The 20,922-nt window shown below is 36.5% G+C and overlaps 3 protein-coding genes across 4 annotated transcripts; all 3 read left to right on the forward strand.

Annotated features, from left to right (window-relative positions):
• Positions 1–973: 973 nt before the first annotated feature.
• Positions 974–2,043, forward strand: LOC107096103 (glutathione peroxidase 1-like). Its single transcript, XM_015392605.1, has 2 exons — positions 974–1,272; positions 1,566–2,043. Exons 1-2 carry the CDS (start codon positions 1,048–1,050, stop codon positions 1,914–1,916), a joined length of 576 nt encoding a protein of 191 aa, XP_015248091.1. The 5' UTR covers positions 974–1,047; the 3' UTR covers positions 1,917–2,043.
• Positions 2,044–3,344: 1,301 nt separating this feature from the next.
• brk1 (BRICK1, SCAR/WAVE actin-nucleating complex subunit) lies at positions 3,345–6,016 on the forward strand. The gene is made up of 3 exons (XM_015392606.1): positions 3,345–3,502; positions 5,369–5,451; positions 5,536–6,016. Exons 1-3 carry the CDS (start codon positions 3,385–3,387, stop codon positions 5,560–5,562), a joined length of 228 nt encoding a protein of 75 aa, XP_015248092.1. The 5' UTR covers positions 3,345–3,384; the 3' UTR covers positions 5,563–6,016.
• A 1,589-nt stretch (positions 6,017–7,605) lies between these two features.
• rbm5 (RNA binding motif protein 5) lies at positions 7,606–16,551 on the forward strand. Of its 2 annotated transcripts, none has more exons than XM_015392632.1 (25): positions 7,606–7,767; positions 7,994–8,041; positions 8,890–9,064; positions 9,150–9,308; positions 9,421–9,490; positions 9,883–9,956; positions 10,654–10,737; positions 10,963–11,023; positions 11,377–11,442; positions 11,523–11,683; positions 11,779–11,876; positions 11,975–12,062; positions 12,143–12,211; positions 12,359–12,425; positions 13,302–13,396; positions 13,499–13,631; positions 14,356–14,450; positions 14,555–14,731; positions 14,812–14,952; positions 15,040–15,126; positions 15,223–15,420; positions 15,510–15,584; positions 15,671–15,771; positions 15,884–16,013; positions 16,110–16,551. In XM_015392632.1, the coding sequence occupies exons 2-25, from the start codon at positions 8,025–8,027 to the stop codon at positions 16,233–16,235; spliced, it is 2,547 nt and encodes an 848-aa protein (XP_015248118.1). In that variant the 5' UTR covers positions 7,606–7,767; positions 7,994–8,024; the 3' UTR covers positions 16,236–16,551. The 2 variants fall into 2 exon arrangements, with proteins under 2 accessions (XP_015248118.1, XP_015248119.1); XM_015392633.1 differs by having other exon boundaries at positions 10,657–10,737.
• The last annotated feature ends 4,371 nt before the right edge of the window (positions 16,552–20,922 follow it).

The following is a 20,922-nucleotide window of genomic DNA, read 5'->3' on the forward strand; positions in this document are numbered from 1 at the left end:
AGACAGCAGCTATGTTCAAATAGTATGGTTAAAATGGTAAAACTTCAGTTGTTTATGATAAGCTATACTAAGCCTTCAAGTATGCATTCGTCATTTTTGTTATATCATGTATTTAGTATCATTATTATAAAACAAAGACGAAGACTGCTCTCTCACCCACCCCTCACCTCCTGGGAAGGGTTCTTGGGAACTTGAATATTCTTCAACAGTACCTTAGCTGTCCCAGGAACTGTACAGTTCTGGACTGAGATGTCTCATATTTCTCCAGTTATCTATTAAAGCCTTTGCTCCAGTGTGGGGCTTACTGCTCTCTGTCCCCTAATGACCAAAGTTCCTACAGTTACCTTCACCTTCAAGGCTCTTTCTAGTTCTTCCCTGAGCTCTTGGTATTTATCTGTTTTTTTGTGCCTTTTTTTTTCTTTTCTAACAGTTCCATAATTTTTGGAGCTAGAAGAGTCTCAATGTTAAAAAACTCATATATTTGATCCACACATGCACAGGACAATCCACACAGTTACCAAAAATGCACAGGATAAGATTCAAACGTTGAGACTCTTCTAGCTCCATAATCATTTGAGATGGTCATTTGATCAAGTATTTCATTTCTTTTTTCAAAATGTTAGTTTTTTTTTAAGTTTACTTAGTCTCACTTAAGTGTGTTTGTGCACTTGTATATTTTACCTATTACCTATTTAGGACCGCCTTTGGAATATTTGCTGACCTTCTGAGGACCAAATGGCCTTATGGGGACCAAAAGCTGGTCCTAATGTGGCAGATCCCCATTTTTTACCCAAGAGTTAGTTTAGAGTTAAGGTTAGGGTCAGGAAAATACTGATAATGGTTAGGGTTAAGATTGCATTTTGTATACGTGTGTGTGAGTGTGTGTGTGTCTGTGTGTTATATTTTGTTTCCGAGGGGGCGTTCCCCGAACGCAGCATTGAACTTGGAGATCTCCTCCCTCAAAGTTTCGGTTGGAGAGAACAGGATAAGACTTGTTGACAAGAGACAGGAGAGTTCACAGCGTCTCTAACCTAAAAAATCCAAAAAATGTCTGGTAATATTAAAACATTTTACAACTTCACAGCTAAGCTTCTTTCCGGTGAACCTTTCAGTTTCTCCTCGCTGAAGGGGAAAGTTGTTCTCATTGAGAATGTAGCGTCTCTCTGAGGAACAACAGTCAGGGACTACACGCAGATGAATGAGCTTCACTCCAGATACTCTGCAGAGGGACTCGTTATCCTGGGTGTGCCCTGCAATCAGTTTGGACATCAGGTAAGTTATGTTTCCATTTTTAAATATATCAATAGTCCTTTAAAAGCACTGCATGCAAAATGTTCTATTTTTTAAATATACTCAAGGCAGCCAATTGTGCATTTTAGGATCTTAATGGGGTAATATACATATTCATGTTCCTTAAAAGCTTGCAAATTTGCCTTCATTACTCTATGAAGCTAACAATGTTTTGCTTCGAAACTATCATTATTGGTAATGCAAGTAAAACACGTTCTGTTTTTTTGTGATGCTTTTCAATCATCAGTAACTGTGCCCATGTTTATCCATAACAGGAGAATGGCAAGAATGATGAAATCCTAAGATCCTTGAAGTACGTCCGTCCAGGGAATGGTTTTGAACCATACTTCCAGCTCCTTGAAAAGGTGGATGTGAATGGAAAGGATGCCCACCCCCTGTATGTCTATCTGAAAGAGAAGCTCCCTGTCCCCAGCGACGATGCTGTGTCCCTAATGAATGATCCAAAGTTCCTGATCTGGAGCCCTGTGTGCAGGAGTGACATTTCTTGGAACTTTGAGAAGTTCCTGATCGGTGCTGATGGGGAGCCTTATAAGCGCTACAGCAGAAACTTCCTCACTATTGATCTTGAGGAAGACATTAAAAAGCTTCTCAAGAGAAACAAGTAAAATGTGCTATGACACTCAGCAGCTTGTTGCTGAAGATATCGGCTGTGATCCCTCCAACTTAGAAAGGCTTATCAGTAGACACACCTAGGAGGGGTATTTTATCGAGCTTCCCAGCTCACAGTTTTACCTAAACAGCCTTTTTTTTAAGATTGTAATATTTTCAGTGGTAAACACTCGGTTCCTAAACCCATTTACTTAATGATGAAACTCCTGGAAACCAATTTGTGTAGGGAGTTTCTGAAGCACATGTAAATGTTTGACTATACCACTGTCTATTCTACAATATAAAGAAAAAGAGAAAATGCACATTTTATGTAAATTAAAATGCCTTTTATGCAATTCTGAATATTGTGATCAATGCAGATAATTTGTTTGTTAAAAGTGAAGTGTTGGGAAGAGGCCTCATAGAAGGTATCAAACTCGACTGGATATTCAAGTCAATGAACATAGCTTTTGGGAGTTTGTTTGTTTTTTTTTTCCATTTGAAACTGTTATTTATCAGAATAGGATCTAGATAGAGGCTGTACATAAGGAACAGTTATTAGTATGAAATAAGCTATCTTTAAAAGCAACTAAAACTTTCTGGGTTGTGATTTCCTCCTGCTTTATAAATTACAAATTATATATTTAGATTAGGGTGAGACTTTATGTCCAAATTTCAGAGAATAATACTCATTCAGTTTTATATCAGTGACTAAACTGCAGAAAACATTCATTAGGCTCTTACGCTGTATTAGTATAATTAATTCATTCAAGTTAGAAGTGCTGGAATAAATGTTATCAAGAGACAGAAATTAAAGTAAATGAAGTTTTTGTTAAGTCTTGGAATTCTAAGTCATTAGAACCCAACAAATCGATATGAACAACTTGAAAGTTTTAGAAAGCTTTACAAAAAGCAGAGAAACATTGTGACGACAGTCACCAGGTCACAAAGCTCAAGTTACCACTTTCTGAAACTTCATTCATGTTGGATATTGACAAAAATATAAGTATAAAGCATAAGTTTAGAAAGTATACCAAGCAATGTACTTTTAGTGTACTTGAAGTATTACTCTTCTAACTATACTATTGTTAAGTATGTAAAATATAATTTAGAATAAGTAAACTCTAAGTGCACTGCCTGATTTTAAGTATGAAATTAGTGCACTTTTAGTATACTTGAATACACTACTTTTTGCTAAGGGTTGTAAAGCAAGTTTTACCTAATAAATGGATGGTGAAAAGGCAAAATATAGGGTTTGTGTTTGGTAGTTAAAATAAGAAAGTTCTTGCTTTGTGATTTATGTGTAATATAAGACATTTGTTAGCAAGGTCTCTCAATTACTTATGTTTTATCGTTTTATTAAAAGCAATTTAAGGCACGCTAAGCACGAGGAGCAGGAATATCCTGTATTATTAACCAGTTTGGGTTTCGTGAAAAGGTCCCTATGAGTGATACTTCCTGCAGAACGGCTGCATCTCATCCAACATGGCTGGCCAGGAAGACCCCGTACAGCGAGAGATTCATCAAGATTGGGCGAATCGAGAGTATATAGAAGTGATTACAAGCAGCATTAAGAAAATTGCTGACTTCCTAAACTCGTTTGGTAAGATTCCAGCAACCAAGTCCTTAATATGATCACCTAAGTGTAGAGAAATCGATCGGAAAGACCAGAATAGCTAGTGGAATTAGCTTAGTAGCTACTGCTAGCTATGATGTTGATGTTTATAATGGCCGCTCCCAGCTAGCTGTTAGCTTCCAGCTTCCTCTATTCTTGAAGCATTCTGAGCGGATGTTTTTAGATACCTGTTGTGTATGACAGGTTCAAAACTAGAATAGTTTAAAAAACAATAGCTTGGTAATTGAAAAAGTTAAATGTTTTTTTCAAAAAAAAAAAGGCATATGTAGTTTTTTATTCGGTCCTGTTTACTGAGCAAACAGCTGTTAGCGAAAACTAGCTCAGGCCTTATGAATACAGAAATGTTCGTAAGTCCGAAAGGTTATGCCTGTATTATTAAGCAATGATCATCGCAATTTTAGGCATATTCGGTTAAATTATAACATAATAAGTGATTGTTACTCGTTTCAGTGAATTACATCGCTCTCAAATGAATAAAAGGGGCTTATACGATATTTTCCGCAACTTCTTAATTCGGATCAGGCACGTAGATCCCAATGATTTTGTTTATTATCAAAGCTGAGATCAAGAAATAAAAAAAAAAAGAAATTACAAGGCATCCAATAACCCAATAAAAAGGTGTCAAAGATGAGAAAAAAAGAGCGTTATAGGTCATTCATCCCTGCTGCCATCAGACTTTACACTGCGACACTCTCAAATGCAACAACTTGTGCAATAACTAATGTTCAATTACTATTTAATACCCTGTTCAATAATCATGTTAAATGAGAGACTTCAGCTGTTTTAGTTTTCTCACTACCTCACTGTTGTTCTTTATCTGGTACCACTTTAATGTAAAATGCCAAATCTATATGTGTATAAGTCACCTTAAATATACACAAGTCTCCTTAAATCTCTGCCTTATTTCTTTTTTCTCAATCCACTGAATATATGTGGACGCACTGTATATACTCCATGCACCTTTTCCTCCTTTTGGCACCTTTTTACTATTGAGCCAATATAATTAACAAGATCAATAAACTCTATCTTATATTATTTTATGTAAAACATGTTTTAAATTGTGAACACGAGTATAATTTCATAATACAGTGGTCAAGTTAGTATTGATATTTATCAAATTGCGATGGAGGAACTCAAGAGAAAGATCGTCCTATGAATCAACCAGTTATTCTTTGTCACAAACTAACTGTAATTAAATTATGAACAGACATCAGCTCAGATTGCATATAAAATATGCAGACAAAAATTAAGAACGCTTATATAGAATTGAAAAATTTGTATTCTTAGAGGAGACCTCCAAAAAACACAAAGCTCTCTCAGGAGAAAAACACAATGTACTTAATATTTAACACCCTTTTAACTTGTAAAATAGAAACACATGTGAAAGATGTAAAAATTGAAAGATAGTATAGAAACCTAGCAAGTACAAGTTACATAAATAAAAAATAGCTTTAAAGCATCACAAGATGGTACCCAACCCAGTGATTTTTAAAGGCACACTATGACATACCCAGTTTGACTAAATTTAACATGGGTATGATGGACTGGATTGTGACAAAAACAGATTATTAAAAGTGAATATTCAGATTCAAATAGATGCAATTTGAATCAGTTACTCTGAGGAAACAGTCTCTAAATGCTGCAGCATGCAATAACTGTGGCCCCATTATAGACTTATTTTTGTGGAAGTCTCTATTCCTTTCTTTACATATTTACATACCAATGTTTTGTCACTTTGTTACGGTGCTGTGCCAGGTTTTACAAATTGGCATGTTTAAAAAAAAAAAGTACTTTGTGCAAAATATAATAATGCAACTGAACTCTAACCCACAGATATGTCTTGCCGGTCTCGTCTGGCCACCCTCAACGAGAAATTAACAGCATTGGAGAGAAGGATTGAATACATAGAGGCCAGAGTAAGTGTAGGAATCACAGTAACTTTGTGCTTGGCAGACACTTTAAATGATCTAACCATCAAACTTAACTGTATCTTGATACAGGTGACCAAAGGAGAGACTCTGACCTAGATGATGGGAATTCCCAACATGCTCTTCAAACTACTTCCCCACCCTCCACCTCCACCCTGAAGGTTTTGGACTTAAATGTGCTGAGCTGCACTGTCCTTTTTGGAGGATCATGTGGACCATTTTTGATATTATATGGCTGAATTTTGTGTTGTTTTTATCTCATGACACATGCGCATTCTGTTTATGGGTCAAGCATCATCATTGCTTTTAAAATTGAGCTCAATTAAGTATTGAGTTAAAAAAATCCCAGGGCTTCATGATGTTTTTCACTGTAAACATTTTGTATGCAGCGTCATTACCTATTCAGAGATTATTGGAAAAGGAAACAAAACGGGGAAACATTCATGTGTGCCAAGTTGAACAAATAATTGTGTGGTCACCTTTATTGAAAACCTGCCTGTACATTAACTGTTGTAAGTGTTGATGGAAAATTTAAATACTGTAATAAATTATAAACAGTTGCTTTGTTTCATCTTTGCATAACCCTATACAGCCGTCTATCAGGAATATAGTTGTTGAATAGATCAAAGATGCTGAGGTAAGAATACAAGGGGGCACATCACAAAATCCTAGCTATACAAGGCTTACATCTGATAGGCAAATGCTGTGTGCAGCAATGACTGCTGTCCTTAAAATGTCCAGTGCCTTATTGCCATTTAAAGCTGTAGATAACTTGCATTCAAGCGAGACCTTGCAGGCTTTGTGTTGATGCCAAGTCCAAAATTCCTTTAGAGTTTTATTGTATAGTAAAATACATAATTTAAGCTAATTATTTTGTATTTGGCATACATTGTGGAAAGTTTTTGTGTGAAACTTACGTTAGGAAACGTTCTTCATTTACCAAATGGTTGTGACCTTATGTTTTTTTCTTGCTTTTTGATTAGGGATGGGCATTTATCATATAATTTGTTAGCGATACATTTCTAGTAATAACAATTTTCATTTATCAACTTAACTGATTTTTTTTTTTTTTTTTTTAGAACTAGTGATGATAAAACTCAAACTGGGTGGAATGTGATGGGAGTTTTATTCGATTGGGGCATTGAGATATTTAAAGCATATGATTAAACCCAGTTTCTTATTTATGCATCATACTTATTATGTAACTAGTGTCTTGAAGAAGCCTATTTTATGAGAATTTGATCAAGAATAAAGTTTGTGATAGGAGGCCTAATTGCTGTGGCATAAAGTTGAAGCTATACAGTTAACAACTTAAAATAATTACGGTGTGTTTTTATTATTACAGAAGTACCAAGAAATATTGTGATAAAATATCTAGTAATGACTATCATTCATTGTGTTTAGTTTATTACATTTTTCAACGCAGAAGTAAAATGTAAGGCATATTCTGGTCTGAGACCACAACGAATTGAGTAGTTTTAAATCCACAATAATGAAGATGGATTAAAGGTAATCCAGAAAAAAAAACTGTGTTTTGTAAAACTACTGATCTTCAGACTGTATCTGGTCTAAAACCACATTCCATTCCATGGAGTCTAGTTTAAATACCGTAATTGTTCAATTAGGGACACAATTATTCTGTGGCATATTTTGGAAAACCTGGAATATGAAATATAAATTCTTTATTTGATCATTGGAAACTCTATTCGAATACATTTCTAGCTGGATACCTAATATCCCATATTCTCTTCACAACAATCAACTTCAAATTGAAACGACACGGAACTGTAACACATTTAATGATTGTCTAGAAGATGTATTGAAAACGCTTACAAACATTTTCTAATGTTACGTGTTGATAAAAGCTCACTCAAAATGGCGCCTGTCATTATATATTTTTTTTCTCTCGGTTGTGACTTACAGGCACAACCTTAGACCCACCCCACTAAGACAAATTGATTGCTTGATGATGAAACACACACATCCAGCTCCTGAAACTATTTGTAATTTTGTAAAAAAAAAAAAAAATTTAAAACACAACGTCCTATACAAAGTTGCAGGATTATTTTTAAAAGTCATTTGTGGGACAATGGATGCCTGTTAGGCTATATGCGGAGAATAATTAACCCTACTGTCGTCGCCTCTGCCGCAATGCATTTTGGGATAAAGAAGGTTCCATCGACGTCCGCGTCGTCGGCTGCCCTTCGACGTTAAAGGAGTTCTATTTCTTTTAATTTTCGAAATAGTTCTATCGAAAAATAAGATTAAAAAAAATAATAAAGCGCTGTAAAGTAATTTACACCGGTAAGTTTGACATCGTAACCGTGTGTTATTTTATTTTTGGGTGGCGTCGTTGTCATTTGCCCTTTCTCCTGGCTAAGAGTTGGGCTCCATGTTATGTTGAAACCTATTTTCCCTGTTTACAGGGCTTTAACTTGATTTGTAGGTGTTTGGGAATTACTTTGTAATAATGTTAATTAATAGGCAAACTGCTGGATTAAAAAATTATCTGATGGTTTCTGTTTTTTAGGGTTTTAGAGAGTGACGAGTTCCAGAAGGAAATGGGTGCTGATAAACGGTAAGCTTGAACAAACATTAATTCGAAGTTATTGTAACGCAAGATGGCATCTAGCATGTTTTCTCGAACCTAGAGAACTGTTAACGACAAACTCTGTTGTAAAATGGTGCATTAGCGGCACTGTCCTTGAAATGAATAATTAATCAAGAATAAGTGCAGTTTTTAGGATTTTAACATGACCTGCCAAAATCTATTTCCTTTCAGCATTCCAAGTGAACTTATTTTGCACATCCGCTTTAGCTAGCGCGCTATTAATGTCAAAGCTATATTATGCAAATAGTTAAATATTCGATTAAAGTAATTCAAAAAACGGCAAAACTGTGTGCACAATGAGTTTTACAGATGGATAATATTAGCTACTGCCTTAAAGCAATGAGAAACATGGAGATTTTTTCCCCTGAGCTGTAAACATTGCATAACCACTTTCATAATTGACCTTTATCAGATAACAATAAGTTGGAGTCATACTAGACGAAGTTGCACAAATCTACTTTATGTTCCATCTAACTGATGTAGCATAAAATATTTTTATCTAAAATTAAAGGATATAAAGAGGGAGGGACAAGCAATATATGATGAAAAGTCACCCTCACTTGTTTCTAACTAGATCAAGTGGTTTATTTATATATATTATATTGTAAATTGCCTAAGGCTAATGTTGGTAAATGAACAATAATGTATTGTTGCAATGTGTATTACCAGTATTGAGTTATATAGACATTACTGACAAAATTTTGAGGGGTTTAACAACAGTAAACAGTGTTGATGGTGTTTTTATTATTGATTTTTGTGTTTTTATTATATACATGATACAATAATAAAGTTTCTTTTGTGTTCTGTCTCAAAAGGATCAGTAGGACCGAGCGTAGTGGTAGATATGGTTCCGAGCATTACCGCGATGATCCGGACTGGCGAGACAGACGTGACAGAGACCAAGACCGTGATCACAGCTCAAGGCGTTGGAGTGAGGAGAGGCGTGATCGTTATGATGGAGACCGCAGGGGACCACGAGACAGCCCAGAGGTAACTGTTCAAATATTCACGATTTTTGATTTTATTTTGTTATCTGATATTAATCTTTACTGTGTTTTTGTTGTTGTTTTTTAAGCAAAGGGAAAGAAAACGACGGAACAGTGATCGATCGGAAGATGGTTATCACTCAGACGGTGACTACCAAGAGCAGGATTACAGACGGGAGCCGGGGGATGATAAGAAGAGCAAGACCATCATGCTTGGGGGATTGTCTTCTCAAACCACAGAGGAGGATGTAAATATTTTTGGATTATGTGCTTTTCTCATTTAGTTTATGTTGGTAAATTAATTATTTTAAATACTGCTTATCCTGATATATAAAGTCTACTTTTGTTTGTGTGTATTAGATTCGTTTTGCCATTGACCAACTGGAGGGCCCCCAGCCAGTAGATGTGAGACTGATGAAAAAGAGAACAGGTGAGAACCAACTGAACCCTGGACCCTCAACTCCCCTCCCTCAGGCTTTGAGCATAGGGCCAATCTGCTTCCATTCAGACCCATTTTCCCATAGCTCATAGGAAACAATCAGATGTAAACTTTGGTGCAAAACATAATGTTTCAGTTCTTTGTGGATCTGTTCAAGGTAAGTAAGAACAACATTAATAGTTATTCAGGAGTCAGATGCCTGTCCCACTGTAAGAGTGTGGTATTTGGCAGGATTTTCTTGCTATGGTAAAACTCCTAAGGGATGGCCTATTGTGTACCAAACTTGGCCTGGGTCGTGAAGCAGTTTGTGGAAGACTTTGAATAATATGCCCATGGACTCTTAACTAACACACCTCCCGTCTATATTTGAATGCTGTCTCTAGGTATAAGCCGTGGTTTCGCCTTCGTGGACTTTTATCACTTGCAAGATGCTACCAGATGGATGGAGACCAATCAGGTTGCTTCACAATCGCCAAGTCTAGTTTTAATCTTGGGGATCTGGAGAAATGGCTGAAGGCAACCAGAATGTGTTCAAAATGAAGTGTGGAAACTGTAGAAAAAAAACTTCTTAAAATGAATACCAAACATCTAAACTATTTGACTTGAAAATAACTACAGATGTCTAGATGATTTTGATCTGGAATCTTCTTACATTAACAAAGTTAAGTTAATGCAAGAAGGTTAATTAAACTATTAGCATTGATACTTAAAAGCAGATTTAACACATTTTGTGAGCTCTCTATTTAAGACTATGAGCGCACTCTTTTCTTTTTGCAATTTTCAATGTCCTTTGAATGAATTGTAACTTATGGCCCTAGCCTTCAGTAGAATGGAATTTTAAATGTTTTCCTCTTTTTATTTAATTTTTTTAATAGAAAAGCCCATATCTTTATTTTCTTCTCTAAGCAGTCAGCTGTGTCCATTAGGATCACATTATACACTCTGCTCCAGCCTAGTCTGGGCACGCGGGTCCCAAACACCTAAAGAAACCTCTTCACATCATTCTCACTTATACATCCTGTGCCTGTCTTTAACTCAAAGGCTGTCTGTTGGGGGTCCCTCTCCCCATTCTCTCCCTTCCAATACTGCTTGCCCCAAATGATTAGATGTTTGCTCACCATGAACTCTTGATTGATTTTTCTCTCCTCTTTCAGAAGCGTCTGGTCATCCAAGGCAAAGTGGTTGACATGCACTACAGTCATCCCAGAAACAAGTATGAAGACTGGCTCTGCAACACTGTAAGTAAATCCCTCATTGTAATGAAAACATTAAACTTAAACATTAGCCAGATGTTTGCCTTGCAAGCTACATTTTCTATAGTCTTTTCTGCATTGTTGTATGTATTAAAGGTGAAGTGTTCTCAGGTTGATTTGGCATCAAAGTAGACTTCCTTTTCTCAGCGGGAGCACAGTTCTGGGCTGTAGTAGCTGTTTAATAAAAATAATTTAAACGGTTACTTGCAGTGTGGCCTGTACAATTTCCGGAGGCGGTTGAAGTGCTTCAGGTGTGGAGCAGCCAAAGCTGGTAAGTAGTTGAATCAGCAAGAGGCCGACCACTGCAGACATCCGAACAGCCTGGGCTTAAAGTGCTGAACATCTTCTCTTATTGTAGCTGTGATACCCTGAAAGGATTTAGACTAAATTAGTTTTCATCAAGGTTTAGTGAATGAAAATCTGATGTCTTTTTGTTTTTGGGTAATATTCCTAAAGTTTGGTAATGCTAAATATTTAATATAAGTTGCCTTATTTTTTACACTCTCTTACTGTTTAGATTTATAGAGGTGGAGAATCTTGGGTTTAGTCTGTTTCATTACTGGATATTTGAAATTAGTTTTTCTAGGATATGTTAAAGTTTTATTTCTATGACTCCGTTAACAGATGGTGAGATGGGTAACGCCACTGGGGCCACTGAACTTCAACCCACTGGAGATTTTTATGGAGACAGTAAGAGCTCTCTATACATGCAATAGCTCTAATGTCCATGCAAGGCCATTCCTAATGCGACTCCTATCTTCCCTTTAAAGCAATCATCCTGAGAAACATTGCCCCTCAGACCACAGTGGAAGCCATTTTGACAGCACTGGCACCGTACGCTAATCTTTCGGCCAACAACATTCGTCTTATTAAGGACAAACAAACAGGCCAGAACAGAGGTTTTGCTTTTGTGCAGCTCTCTTCCCCTCTGGTAAAGCAACATTAAATAAATACACTCTAGTCATTGATCTCAACAGATCACAACCAAAGGTTTATGTTTATATTTAATATTGCATCTTTTAACAGGAGGCTTCCCAGCTGCTAACCATCTTACAGGGGTTGCAGCCTCCTCTGAAACTGGACGGGAAAACAATTGGGGTGGATTATGCTAAGAGTGCTCGAAAGTAAGTCATTTCTGTAATGTTGGTGTATTGGGTGTATTCATGCTATTTGTTTGATTTGTTTCTCACTAAGAAGTATTTTTTTTTTCCCTCTCCACCAGGGACCTCTTACTACCTGATGGGAATCGTGTCAGTGCTTTTTCTGTGGCCAGCACGGCCATAGCAGCAGCACAGTGGTCATCGGCTCAGGTCGGCCCATTTCCCCAAACCTCTTGTTTAGTTTCTCACTGTCAAGGACATAAATTGATGATTTATTTTCCACTTTACAGCCTCAGCAGACCATGGATGGGATGTCAGAGTATGCTTGTCTGCAAGAAGGATATGCTCCTCTCCCACAGGTTGTTGTGCTTGACAAATGAAACTAGATCTAATTTAGATATGTAAAATATTTCAAGACTTAAAGTTATGTAAAAGAATCAATAATGTTACAACTGATGGCCCTGTATTTTTTTCAAGTCACACTTAAACTTGTGGATGTTTTATAGGACTACCATACCTATTATCAGCCAGGAGCAGTAGCCACCACTTGTCAAGGGAATGGAATCCTGGGAGGTAAATGTTTTTTTTTTTTTTTCATTAGATCATACATGTAGAGTAGTGATTTTCTGTGGAGTAGGCCAGCGGCCCTGAGCTGTACTGGTGTTAGCCACAGGCTAAGAGATCATATCTTCTCCCACATCACTGGTTCATTTGGGGACTGTCAATAGACTTTGGACGCTCTGGATTTAAATTAAAAAAAACTTTCTCACCCATTTATGCAGAGTGAATGCCAAATCATTATTTTAGACCAGAAATCATAGGAACACTTGCCATTTTTGATATTAATGTATTGTTTTTCAGTAACTTTTCTACTCAAAATTATTATATTTTTCTCCCCAATAACTACGTAATTTTACTGCCTGACACAGAACTGATGTCTAATCATCATACTTGACTTTGTCAGCAGTGTTTTCTCCCAGTTGTAATGCATTTATTTTTTTAATCAACTTTTATAAGGGAGAAAATTGCTTTCATTTCATATTAAAAATAAATCATGAATTTATTCTCAGTCCTTGCTAAGAGTGGAACTGTTCACTTTAGTTCTCTTGGTGATGTCACATCCCTGGCTAAGCCAATAGCAAAAATGAGACATAATTAAGCCATTTCCCATTTTTGACACGAGGGGGCGCCAAATATACGTTTGTTTTGTTCGTTTCTTTTTAAAAAAAAAAAAGGTTAGTAAATGGTTAAAAAAATGCCTTGGACATCTAGACAGATTGCTAAATGTTTTCAGCATCTCATGAGATTTTATAGGCGTGGGGGGTGAAACGTGATAAAGCTGGGAAGAAACTAGATTTCATTTTAATGTGTCGGGCTTAATGCTCTTTTTTTTTTTTTTTTTTTTTTTTTTTTTTATAATTAATAATTTGAATTTCTTTGTTAATATAGCTGCTCCAGGTGTAAAGCTCGTTCCTGCTGCTGTTGTTATATCCCAGAGTCCACAAATCTATCAACCACATATCATTGCACAGCCTGCTGTACAGGTAGTTAAGCCATTTGTAATGTATTGCATTAAATTGAAGAAAAACAAGATGTCATCTAAATAACTTAAACACTACCTCTATGTGTTGACTCTTGCCCAACAGCTGGATGGAAAAGCCCAGGTAGGACTTGCAGCTGTTGAGTCTGTGGCTGTGCCTGCTTTAGCTGGAGCTGCTGCCTCAGTATGTGGGACCAGTGCCATACCAGCCTCTGGAACATCACTGGAAACCACCAGTGGTAGGGAAAAATTATGTTGTAATATGTATTTTGTTGTGATGCCAAATGTTTGTATTTTATTTTTGTTAGCAACACCTAGAGACTGAAATGCTTTGAAAATATAGTTTGAGAACTTTTTATTTTTTAAAGGGATTTTAAAGGAAGATTTGTACATGTATATCAGCTCATTGTGGTATGACTTGACTTTTTAGAAGGATGAAAAGGGAATTCTTAAAGTACAATTTCAGTTCAGTTTTAGCTTACTTGAGCTGATTCAGTTTGTATTCTTTAAAAAACTCCCATAAAGCTTCTTCATTGATATGTTTATAGCCTTCCTGCAGGTAGAATAATTAACTTTATCAGCAGGATTTCACTTTTAAAAAATGGCTCAATGGAACAGAGTTTACAATTTATGCAACCCGTAGCTTTTTATCAGTTGGTGCAGTCATCAGTTCACCGCCTCTTCTTTCTCAACCCGGGTGAACCTTGACACATCATAGAATGTACAGTTACCTTTCAAAAGGCTTTTTGTACTTTTTATTCTACCTCTGACTTTGCATCATTAATACTGCGGCTGCAAACAGAGACCAGCCTCCGATTAGGGTAGATTAAGCTGAAACATTAATAGTTAAATCTGGTGGTTTCATGAACGACTTGTACATCAATACTTACTAATAATAACTTTTTTTTTATGTGTATCACAGGATTTTGATTACAGTGGTTGACATGTTTTCTCAATTAACAGCTCATGTTCCTGATACATCAACCTATCAATATGATGAATCCTCCGGCTATTATTATGATCCTCAGACTGGCCTTTATTATGACCCAAATTCACAAGTAGGTAACACCCAGTCAGTTATGTGTCACTTATTCTGGGGAGATTAGATATTGTTTTGATTATATATGTGTCTGCTTTTTTCTCTCTTTCTATTCTTCTTTAGTATTATTACAATACTCAGACTCAGCAGTACCTCTACTGGGATAGTGAGAAACAGACATATGTACCGGCCCCTGGCAACACAAACCCTGGACAGAACGATAAAGCAAATGGGTCAGCAGGAGGCAACAAGGAGCCTAAAGAGAAAAAAGAGAAGCCTAAGAGCAAGACTGCACAGCAGGTATTTTTTAGACATTAGAACATTGTTTCTGTTTATCTTCATATGCTTTATTTACCTTGATGTTCGAATTCATTTTTCAGATTGCTAAAGACATGGAAAGATGGGCTAAAAGTCTCAATAAGCAGAAAGAAAACTTCAAAAGTAGCTTCCAGCCTATTAGTCAAGAAGATAGGAAGGAGGCTGCAGCTGCTGATGCTGGATACACCTTGTTTGAAAAGAAGGTATCTCATAAAATTAAACTGACAAACATTTGGTACTTCAACTGTGAGATCTTTGGATGTATTTAAGTATGGCTTGTTATTTTTCAGCAGGGCGGTCTAGACAGGCTTATGCAGGAGGTGGCAAGGTACGCCGAAGAGGAAGAACTTCCTATAAGCTCTGCTAATTCTTCAAAGGTATTTTCTCTTTCTGGAGTTTTGTAAGGCAAAGCTTTTCCAGAGTATTAGCTGTTTTATGGTTGCTTGAGTATGGCTCCTGTGTTTGTGGTTTAGTGTGGCCTGGTGGCAGCTTACAGTGGAGACAGCGACCCTGAGGAAGGAGGAGGGGGAGCAGGAGGAGAAACTGATGGTGGTGACATGAGTCAGGACAAGCTCACAGACTGGAAAAAGATGGCCTGTCTACTGTGTAGGAGACAGTTTCCTAACAAAGAAGGTTTGATGAGACATCAGCAGCTCTCTGACCTTCACAAGGTATCATCGTGATATATTGTCTTATCACCAGTTTGTTCCAGGTTTTGACCATCAAATAAGAAAAAGGTTCTGGTCTTTTTTTTTTTTAGAAAAACCTTGAAGTTCTCCGCAGATCCAAAATGAGTGAAGCTGAGTTAGAAGAGTTGGAAAGGAAAGAAACAGAGGTTGGAGAAAACGCTCATCTACGTGTTTATCTTAGTTTGACCTTTTTGTTTGATTTTTAAATTGGATTTGTTTTCTTTTTCATCAGCAAAAATACAGGGACAGAGCAGCAGAGAGGAGAGAAAAATACGGCATCCCGGAACCACCAGTGCCTAAAAAAAAGAAGTTTAGCCAGCCAGCGGCAGCCGTGTAAGACCACTGTTCTGTTTTTTTAAGCATTTTTTTTTTGTTTAGGTGTTTTTAATTCATTCTGTTTTATTTATTTATTTTTTATTAATTCTTTGGGGTTTTTTTCGCTCAGGAACTATGAACAGCCAACTAAAGACGGCCTTACCAGTGATAATATCGGAAACAAGATGCTGCAGGCCATGGGCTGGAAGGAGGGGAAAGGTCTGGGTCGCAACCAGCAGGGAATAACCGCTCCAATTGAGGTATGTACAGTAAACCAGCTGATGTCTGGCATCGTCTAGCAAAGCATTATACACTTCAGTCGCTATTCATACAGCTAAAATAAACTCTCTCCACAGGCACAGTTGCGAACAAAAGGAGCCGGACTTGGCACCAAGGGCACCAACTACACCCTTTCTGCTTCAGATACCTACAAAGATGCCGTCCGGAAAGCCATGTTTGCCCGATTCACAGAGTTAGAATGAGACATTTTCCAACTAGACTGTATTGTTGTGAAAACTTTCGCCGATGACAAGATGGACTCTTTTTCACATTCAGTAAAATTCAAAATGGTTGTACTTCCTGTCACAATACGGACCACAGAATAAATTTGTTGATGGAACCTGAGGTTGTAAATTATATAATTTATATATTGTACATATATGTTGTGACTTCTTTGTTTTACATAACTGATTTTCATTTTATGTGGTCAAACTTTTGTCTCGGCATGTAATGACTGTACAGTTTATACAAGATCTTGTCAAAATGTAAAGAAAATAAAGGATGAGATTTAAGTTTGGAGCATTGTGTATTATAATGACTAATGAAAGTGGGTATAAAGTTAATTTTAGACTTAATCTTTGTCTATGAAGCCTACAGTACTTTAGTTCAGTGTTATGGCTCACAAAAAAGCCATTACCATATGTTTTTTTTTTTTTTACAGAATTCTGTGAATACGTACTTAATTGACTTATTTAGGACTTTTAGTGGTATATTTACTAACCTAAGGAACCAACAGATGTGCCTTGTGGGGACAAAATGCTGGTCTCAATGAATAAGTAGCCCTTGAATGTTAACCTAGGTTAGAGAAATAGCGTAAATTAACATGGTATAAGGATTATACTGGTAATGGTTGGGATAAATGTCAGTGTTGGCCATATATGCCTAACACTGACATTGTACTGTGTATGTATGTATATATATATATATACATATTTATTTTTTTTTCTAGATTAAAGACTTGGTGACTGCATGTTCCTCTGCCAGTGTTCCTCATTTAAGCTGTGTACATTAAAATCCGATATATAAACCCGCTGTTTTCATGGACCCTTTTCCAAACTTTCTAAAATGAAAATATTCTGAATCTCACAGCCACCCTGGCAATGTGGATGTTATTTGCAGTACCAAGAGTACAGTTTTATTACTTTTAATTTATGGACAGAGTTCCTTATAGAGCTACAATATTGCAGAATACATCACATAGGGCCTGGAAAAACACTAATTTGAACCATTTTATTAACTTTATTTTGTTAGGATTATTCTATTGTCCTTCATAAAGTAATAATCGCAAGGTGAATCAAAAATGGTAAAAAAAAATCTGTTGTGTTTTAAAATCAACTCTGCTGAGTTAAACATGTTGAACCAGCTTTCAATGCCTGAGTCTTAAGGGGAATGTCTCTGAGCTTTGAACAGTGAGACAAAAGGCCACATTAGGCCAATCTGAGGAGGTTTTTGGATGAAAATTGACTGGCACAGTTTTGCAACATATTTTTAAGTTTAGGCTTTGATTTGAAGAGGCCGTTCTACACATACATTTGTTTTATTTTACCATTTAATTGTTGTTATAGTTGTTTATGGTTACCCTGTTGAAAGTTAGACCAGCATTACCCTGTATTAAGCTCATCCAGTTTACCATCAAAACTAAATGGGTTATTTGTTACCACAGGAGGAAAGCACCATGTGTGACTATAAGGGAGTTGTCTTGAATTTCTAGAATTGCACTGCTTAATATGGTTTCATATTGAAATAGCCCAGCTAGCTGGATTCTAGTTACTCCATTTTTGCATAAGTTTCTTTTTTTTTTTTTTCATTATTTTTTTGTCTGTTCTGTCGAATGGTGCACAACTGGAAGTATTTATCTCTTTCTTTTTCCTTTTCAGAATTCTGTTATGATGTGTAACCATAGCAACAATAGCCAGCATCTTTTTTTTTTTACAGCTGGGAAAAGCTCATTAACATTTCTAAAGCTGAAATAAAACTAACTACCTTCGCAAGTACCAGCTGAACATAAAAAAAAAGCCCAGAGGATGTAGAGCAAGAGCAAGGAAAAGAGGGAGGAGCAGGAAATTCAAGTGATCTCCGCCATCAATCATTATGAGCAATGTGAGATCTTTAGGAAACAAGTTAGAAGAAATTCAAGCCCTATCAATGACCCAGCCAGAATATTAACAATTCAGAATTTCGTGTTTTACTAAAACATTATTCTAGGATCAGTGACTCCACCGACTCTACCAGGATTTCTGACCATAATAATATTATGGACAACTGTGAGTATCCTCTTCATCAGACTGGACAACATCAATTCTTCTCCATATCTGTTGCAAGAAAGCCTGGTACAAAAGATTCTTTCTGACAACAGATGTCAATGTATACAAATTGTTGAAAAAAGCAGGTGAGTTACTACAACATTTAATTTTCGATTGGGCTTGATGCAATTGAAATTAATGACTGAACCGAACAGATTAGATGAGCATGTGCATCTTTGTTTTGCAACACATGTGCCACTAGGTTGTATTTTTTTTAAGTAAAGATGGCCAAATACAACCTCATGTCATGTTTTGAAAAAATATTTTCTTTGCTTTTAACAGATATACTCTACCTTATGTCTATCTGTCACATAAAACCACAATACCATACATTTAGGTTTATAATTAGAGTCGGACAAAAAGAAATAAATATTAAGGGATTTCAATAACTTAGCGATTCTGGTGAGAATAAGCAAGAAATGTGTTGTCCAAAAGAGTCTTCTTATTTTAGTCTAAACAAGCGAAAGCAAAACCTGTAGACGTGCTGTCCTTAAGATAAATTAAGCAACAAAGATTCCTTTGGCAGTCCATCCTGTCCGTCCAGTTAAAGGCAGTTAAAAACAACAAGCACAAAAATGTCAAAACCCGGCAGATCACATATTTTACAATACATACATGTTTAGCACAGACTGGCATACATGGTTTAGAGCAGAGGTCTTCAAAGTTTTCCAGGCCAAGGACCCCAAAACTGATGGCGAGATGGAACCCCCTAATTATATATATGGTATGAAATTGTGTTATATCAAACTGGTCCTATAGTCACTCTATTACATATAGAGTAATGTAACGAAAGTAATTTCACCCTGGGATTATTCAAGTATTTCTGATTCTGATTCCTGGTTGATGGGACAGGTGTGAATGAAACGGTGCCCAGCTTGAAAGAGCTCCAGTGTGTCGCTGAATGTGTGCATTGATGAGTGAAAGACATCGTCTGCCTCCATTTATCTGTTTGCTACAATCTGTTAATGTGTATATAAAGACATTTCAATCATGAGAAAATCTGCAGGGGGGGAATATAAAAACAAAAGTCTAATAAACCAAACTTTTGCGACACCCATGCAGTACTCCGGTGAGGTCCGCGGGGGTACTGCATAACCCTAACCCGTGTTGAAGAAATCCGGTTTAAAGTATCATCCATTCATTCATCCATTTTCCATCGAGCTTTATCACTGCTGGTGTCACGAGGGGTGCTGGTGCCTATCTCCAGCTGTCAATGGGCAAGAGGCGGGGTCACCCTGGACAGGTCGCCAGTCCACTGCAGGGCAACACAGAGGCAAACAAAACAAACAACCATTCACCCACACGCTCACACCTAAGGAGAATTTAGATATGCTAATTAACCAAACAGTCATGGTTTTGGACTGTGGGAGGAAAACCGGAGTAACCAGAGAGAACCCACAGATGCACAGGGAGAACATGCAAACTCTATGCAGAAAGAAATCAGTACCTTTTTGCTGCAAGGCAGCGGTGGTACCCACTATATCACTGTGCAGCCCCCGTTTAAAGTAACATCTCTTTTAGAAATAAAATTAAAATCAAGCAGGTTGAAATAGAAAACTAAGATATTTTTTCTCCTCTACAAATGAAGCAGCGTCAGTAATCAGAAGTCAGAGGTGATTACATGTGAGAGGAATGTATGCTCTAATCTTTCAGCCCGCCACATTTAACCAGAATAACTAGGGTATAGAGGAGTTATTTGATTTTACTTTTCTAACATTTGTTTTTACAGAAGTATATTTGGAAAATATGTGCTGAGAATTTGTTGTAATTGAAAGTTCCGAGCAACTAATTTAATGATTAGATATTGTAATTAGTTTGATTTGGTTTTAAACATGTGAAGAAAAAACACTGCAGATGTATATATAGATGTTAATATAAATGATAATAAAATGTTTTTGCTAACCTAGTAAAGGTAACTCATATGTTGTACATCTGGAATTGAAAGCTGATATAATAAAGTGCAAAAAGTAAAGTCATAATTAACAAAACATGGAAGCTTGAAAACATTTTTCTATGTCAATAATCCTTATCTTGTGTTTACCATACAGTAGCTGAATTTCGGAAATAAACTACTACTACATGTATTTGAACTACTTTCTGTAGTCTTAATGAAAGTCAAAAACAGAATTTTTACTTGGCATAATATTTTTTTGCTCGATTCAGCAATCTAGATAAAATATTGAGACATCTTTTATATTTTTGATGCATAAATCTCTCCTTTATTTTTTCCCATCCACTGTATAGATCTGGATGCACCGTCTATACTTGATGCACCTTTTTCCTCCTTTGTGTTCCTTCTGTTTGTCTATAAGAGCCGACGTCACAAGTGAATTGTCTCCATTAAATTTCTACATTGTATTCAATTCTATTCATTGATTTGATTGAAATTGTCATTTAAATAAATAATTATTTATCTAAAAATGATTTCAGTTTTGAGACTGCAAGAGATAGGCACCGCCTCCACTGCAACTGCAACTTTACAGATAAAGTTTACTTACTTACATAGGGTAACCACCTGATGACGGTCCACACAGGAACATGCAAACTGAATGCAGCATTAACCTAGAAAAGGATTCAACACACTTCT

This window comes from Cyprinodon variegatus, unplaced genomic scaffold, assembly GCF_000732505.1.
Source record: "Cyprinodon variegatus isolate N-32 unplaced genomic scaffold, C_variegatus-1.0 Scaffold599, whole genome shotgun sequence".
Taxonomy (NCBI): Eukaryota; Metazoa; Chordata; class Actinopteri; order Cyprinodontiformes; family Cyprinodontidae; genus Cyprinodon; species Cyprinodon variegatus.

What these genes read in the sequence shown, in the direction of transcription:
- rbm5 (XM_015392632.1), top strand. An exon ending in CTCAAACCACAGAGGAGGAT is followed by an intron (nt 9,309 to 9,420) that starts GTAAATATTTTT and finishes TGTGTGTATTAG; the next exon opens with ATTCGTTTTGCCATTGACCA. An exon ending in AGGGAATGGAATCCTGGGAG is followed by an intron (nt 12,426 to 13,301) that starts GTAAATGTTTTT and finishes TTGTTAATATAG; the next exon opens with CTGCTCCAGGTGTAAAGCTC.
- brk1 (XM_015392606.1), top strand. Translation starts at nt 3,385, where the DNA reads ATGGCTGGCCAGGAAGACCCCGTACAGCGAGAGATTCATCAAGATTGG. An exon ending in TGACTTCCTAAACTCGTTTG is followed by an intron (nt 3,503 to 5,368) that starts GTAAGATTCCAG and finishes TCTAACCCACAG; the next exon opens with ATATGTCTTGCCGGTCTCGT. An exon ending in TTGAATACATAGAGGCCAGA is followed by an intron (nt 5,452 to 5,535) that starts GTAAGTGTAGGA and finishes ATCTTGATACAG; the next exon opens with GTGACCAAAGGAGAGACTCT.